This window comes from Arachis ipaensis, chromosome B6 (genome assembly GCF_059453495.1).
Source record: "Arachis ipaensis isolate K30076 ecotype BB chromosome B6, ASM5945349v1, whole genome shotgun sequence".
Lineage (NCBI taxonomy): Eukaryota > Viridiplantae > Streptophyta > Magnoliopsida > Fabales > Fabaceae > Arachis > Arachis ipaensis.
This window is the reverse complement of record NC_142441.1, coordinates 4251794-4257387: the sequence shown is the minus strand read 5'-3', so window position 1 is coordinate 4257387 and position 5594 is coordinate 4251794. Positions and strand designations below refer to the sequence as shown.

Below are 5594 nucleotides of genomic sequence, written 5' to 3'. Positions count from 1 at the left end.
TGTATTCTAAATTAAAAATAAAACCTTTAAATTCTTTAAAATATATCTGCATAATAAGACTTCTTTCCTTAATTTATATCTTTTAATTTATGAAATACATATATTTTGTTGAATTGTCGTATATACATATCAGACATATTTCAGATACGCATTTGATAGATCTGTGCCTAAATAAAAAATAATAAAAATATTTTTTTGAACACATTTGATATAGACACACTTAAATATCATCACATGTCAGTGTGTTTAACCTTATTTTTAATATATATTTTTAAAATAAATTCAGAAATAATATATATTATTATTTATTAAAATAAAAAATATTTTAAATATTATATATTTAACATAAGATATTAAAAATAATTAAAAAATAATTTATATTTTATATATGCGTATGCTCGTATTTTATAAGATTTTAATATTCGTGTGTCAATATATCCCGTATCATATTATGTCGTATCCTGTGTCTATGTCAGTGTGTATCATAATTTTAACGTTATTTGTTCCTAAAAATATACTTGTTACAAAACAAAAAATGTCTAAAATATATATATATAATTAAAGCTTTAAAATCATTCAATACATTTTAAAAAATAATTTTTAAACCCTTAACGAATACTAGTAGATGCATTATTTATTAAAAACCCTGTATCTACATATAGATACAATAGGTATATATAATACATGTTAAAAAAATAGAAATTGGAAATAGTACAAAATAATAATAAAAAAAAGGATTACTATTTTGGGAATCATGAAGCTCTATATATAATCCAAGTGGAAAAATAAAATAATAGAAAAATTAGTCCCCTGACTTTGGTTGTTGCGTTTTCGTGGTCTTTCATTGGCCGAACATGCTCAGGCCCCAACCATTAACATTCATTTTCATCTCTCTCTCTCTCTCTCTCTCTCTCTCTCTCTCTCTCTCTCTCTCTCTCTCTCTCTCTCTCTCTCTCTCTCTCTCTCTCTCTCTCTCTCTCTCTCTCTCTCTCTCATGCTTCTTGCTTTCCAACCCAGTCATCTATTACTTATTATTACAAATAATTTTTGAATTTTGACTTTGTGGAACCAAAAGCCCTTTTTATTTTCTTAAACGTTACTTGCTTCATTCTCATTACAATTAATTAATTAAGCTGAAGAACCCTAGCTACCTATAATGGATTCCAGTTCCCGTTATCACCAACAGCAGCTAAACTCATCGTCGTCATCAGCATCAGGATTGCTTCGATTTCGCTCTGCTCCTCCTTCAGTCCTCGAACAGTTACAGGTTGTTGAAGGTTCTTGTTCATCTGAACAGGAGAGGTCGTCGTCGTCGTCGTTCTCGAGATTCTTCAGCTCCAACAACAATAAGCCTTCTTCAACAACAAAACCGCCATCACTTTCTTCGATGAATTCGAATCATCGCTTCACCAGACTCCACAACTCGTCAACTGCACCTTCCGCTTCCACTTCCTCTGGAACGGATCTACCAAGGCAGAGCACTTTTCCAGCTTCGCATTTCTCCTTCCACGATAATAACGGTTCGTCTTCTCTATCTTCTCATTCATTACTCTTTTTTCGCGTCCTTGTTTTATTTTTAATTAGCATATTAATTAAGAATAAGGAATAAAATTAGAAAAAGTAGTGCTGTTGATGAAGGTACTTTTACACACATGCACTTTTTGTTCTTGCTGCTTATATTATTAGCTTTGGAATCTCATGATTCAAGTTTTCTATGTTTGTCAAGTGGTTCTTCTTCATAAGGCTATAATTTCAGGTATTACTTTTTTCATATACAATAATCTTTAAAAAAAAATGAACATATATATTATAAAAGATTCTTCAGAGAGTGAAATTTAATTTACCTACCAATAGTGTGCCGTTTCTAGAACACACAAGATTGGAAAATTTGGTAATTAACTTCATTTTCAAGGTCTAGAAACTAATTAATTAACTATGTGCGAATGACATCTTGAAATGATGTACGGAATTGTCTTGTTTATCTAAAATATATATTAAAAATAAATTAAATTATGTATATATATATATACAATTTATGATAATTAATTTTAGCGACTAATTTTAATGTCTAAATAGTATTTTTGTTAAAAGTATATATATGTATACATGTGTTACGTTGTGATGAATAATTATTTTTTGCAGGGTATGATACTAATGCAAATACTATGACGAAAGGTGTTGGAAACTACAGTGGCAGTGATGAACTTAGTCTATCCACAATGAACAGATTCAATAACCAAATTAGCTTCTCATCATCAAGAAGCCCTTCTTCTTCAGCAACGGCAACTAATAATAATAACCGTAATGGTGGATTATTCTTCCCTAATTATGGTTCTTGGAATGAGACATCATACAAGAGGGACGACCAAAATAGGATTCATAAGTTAATTTTTTATGCTAATCAGGTACTACATTTTATTCATATTTTCTTATTTTAGTTTCTCCATCAAATCAAATACACAATTTATAATTAATTACATATGTTGATGATCATTAGAATGAAGAGTTTGGGAATAATAAAGTTGTTCATACACTATCGCATCAACTAAGTTTTCCAAAAGCGGAATCGGAGATGTTTGCAATGGAGAATATGATTCACTTCCCATTATCAGATTCTGTTCCATGTAAAATTAGAGCCAAAAGAGGATGTGCTACTCATCCCAGAAGCATTGCCGAAAGGGTATGTACGTACCATCTTTTTTCTTTTTTTCCAAACTATATATTTGACCCAAATTAAGGGTAGTCTTTTCATATATAGTTGCAGTGTAATGTAATTCACATTTACTTATTTAAGTAAGAATTAGTACATATACCGTGTGTGAATAGTATAATGAATGATATCAACTATGACATAATTGTACTAAAATTATAGATCAAATTAGTCATTTGTATATAATATATATTAAAATAAAAAATAGAAAAAATTTAGGGGCAGCAATTTTTGTATTTTGTGGCTAGTACTTAATCATAAAAAAAAGTGAGTAATCTCTTATCATTGGATGTAATCTCACACCATTAAAAATACTATTGATAGTCAGTTAATAGTTACAAAACATAAAAATTGCTGGCCTCCTAACACTCCTCTAAAAAATATATAAAATAACATATTTATTATTTATTAAATATATAATAATTAATTTAATAATTAAATTAGTAGTTAATTTTTTGTATATCAAGTATTTTTGTAATGTTATAGTATATATTATAATTTTTTATTTTAAAAGAATCATTTGAAATACTAAATAAATTAAAAAATAGAAGAGATTTTCAATATTTTAATTTGGAATTTTAAAAAGAGAATATTCATTATTTTCAATCTAATTGATAATTGGAAGCATGTATTAAAAATATCTTTTAAAATAATTAACTAAACAGCTTTCATCAAATTCATGAACTCAAATAATTAATTTGTAAATTAATGATTGTGATGGTGATAATAAGTATGTAGTTATTTTCAGGTGAGAAGAACTCGGATCAGTGAACGAATGAAATTATTAGAAGAGCTTGTTCCGAACATGGACAAGGTAAGATTGTTAATCATGATTATATTCTTCATGAAACATGCATGGAGGAATATATATATATGGATGGAGTGGCGTGGTTTTTGAATTTGCATTGGAAAAGTCAACATATAAATTGACTTGTATGTATGTACATTGTTGAGCAGCAAGCCAGCACAGCAGACATGTTGGACATGGCTGTAGGATACATAAAAGATCTTCAGAAACAATTTAAGGTGCGTAACTGACAATTCTATGACTATAAGGATAGCTAGCTAGATACATTGCAAGTTTAATTTGTTTAATTTGAGAATTATATAATGAAATGTCCTTACTCGTCTCCATACAATTAATCACTAGCTAACTCATATAAAGCTATGTAGTATGTACTATCATTTTTGCACTGTCTATCTGACATATATGTAAAACATGCCCTTTTTATTTTTAATATTGGGGTTGTAGTAGTATTTTTTAATAATGTAAAAATGTAGTGTATTTTTTATTTATATTGATACCATAAATTTAAAAATCAGATTTATGTTTTTTTATTTTTTTATGATATCACAAATTATAAATTTAAAAGTTAGATTTGTAGTTTTTAAACTTTTTTTTTAATTCAAATCTAAGGATCATATTTGTATTGTAGTATTAAAAAAAAATTAAACATACTAATCGGACTCTCTAATTTATTTGAAAACAACAAAAAAAATTATCTCACTATAAATTGAATCCTTCGATTTTTCATATTTGAGAGTTCGATTTATTATTTAAAATTAAAAAAATAAATTCATATATCATAAATTCATATAAAAAATAAATTATTTCACCATATAATAAAAAATACACTAACTAACCATGATACTGAATTAAACACAATTTTTTTTCATTTCTACAAAAATTAACCGTAAAACATGCATCTATATTCACAAAAAAAGGATCAATTACTAGATCATATATATATATATATATATATAATTTTAGATTTTTTAATATATATTTTATATATTCTATGCATATAACTAGTTTTCAATAAACACATAACATAATTATTGTTGAAATTACTGCTTAATTATGAGCCTTCAGGTACTAGCTAGCTAGTTTCTTATTTTTTATAAGGATCCAAATTTGATCCTCAATTTTATCATGGCATATATATGTATTGTTAATTAATTAAACTCGTGCATTATTGAGGTGGATTTATAAGTGTTTGATAATTTCTCACTGTACCATTTGAGTTGTTTTTTGGATTTAGATTAGATGTTTTGTTTAACTTTAATACATGGATGTAAAATTTTTCTTATCTTAATAAAAACAAAATATAACACGTTTTTCTCTTTCATATTTTACGAATCTATAAAAATATTCTCTTTAATTAGATTCTTCTAGTCACCAAAAAAAAAAAAACTCTTTTAACTTCACAATAGTAGATTAATTTATCTAAGCTAGTACTTTAATTTATACTATATAATATCAGTTTTATTAGTTATTCATCATATCTTTGAGATGCATGCATATACTGATTAACATTTTAAATTACTTTAATTTGTGCAGAATCTAAGTGACAAACGGGCTAAATGCAAGTGTATAAGGATGCAGAAATCAGATTCTTCAAAAAAATTTTGACCTTCTTCCGGCGCTGAAAAGTGATAACTAGTTATCTAGAAAGTAAAGCTAATATATCAGATACAGTTGTATGTTGTATGTCTATTATTGCTTGGATATATCACTGCCATTGAATCAAATATTTCATTTTCTAATTCTGTATAGAAGATTTTCTTATAATATATATTGTATTCATTTTGATGTTATGTTATTTAATTTGGACTTGTTATAACGAGGATGAAACTATATAGAAGACTACTAGCTACTTACTACTATTCAATTAGAGCATTTCAATTGCACATTATATTGTTTAGCTACTTTTCCAAACGAATGTAATGATGATAAGGTCTACCTTAAGGACAACTTCATAAAAGAAGCATCAATATTATTGACCTTTTTTAAAAAATAAAAATAAAAAGATAATATACAAGCTCTAAAAATGTGTATTATGTTCATATACACCTAAAAATTTATTAAGCCTAAGAAATTACC

General features: G+C 26.7%; 1 protein-coding gene across 2 annotated transcripts; it reads left to right on the top strand.

Moving 5' to 3' along the window:
- Positions 1 to 815: 815 nt before the first annotated feature.
- LOC107647919 (transcription factor bHLH130) lies at positions 816 to 5382 on the top strand. Of its 2 annotated transcripts, none has more exons than XR_015885988.1 (6): positions 816 to 1520; positions 2143 to 2405; positions 2498 to 2684; positions 3459 to 3524; positions 3668 to 3736; positions 5052 to 5117. XR_015885988.1 is itself a non-coding variant. In XM_088491372.1 (6 exons), the coding sequence occupies exons 1-6, from the start codon at positions 1157 to 1159 to the stop codon at positions 5121 to 5123; spliced, it is 1017 nt and encodes a 338-aa protein (XP_088347498.1). In that variant the 5' UTR covers positions 816 to 1156; the 3' UTR covers positions 5124 to 5382. The 2 variants fall into 2 exon arrangements, 1 of the variants encoding a protein (XP_088347498.1); XM_088491372.1 differs by having other exon boundaries at positions 2498 to 2680; positions 5052 to 5382.
- Positions 5383 to 5594: the final 212 nt, after the last annotated feature.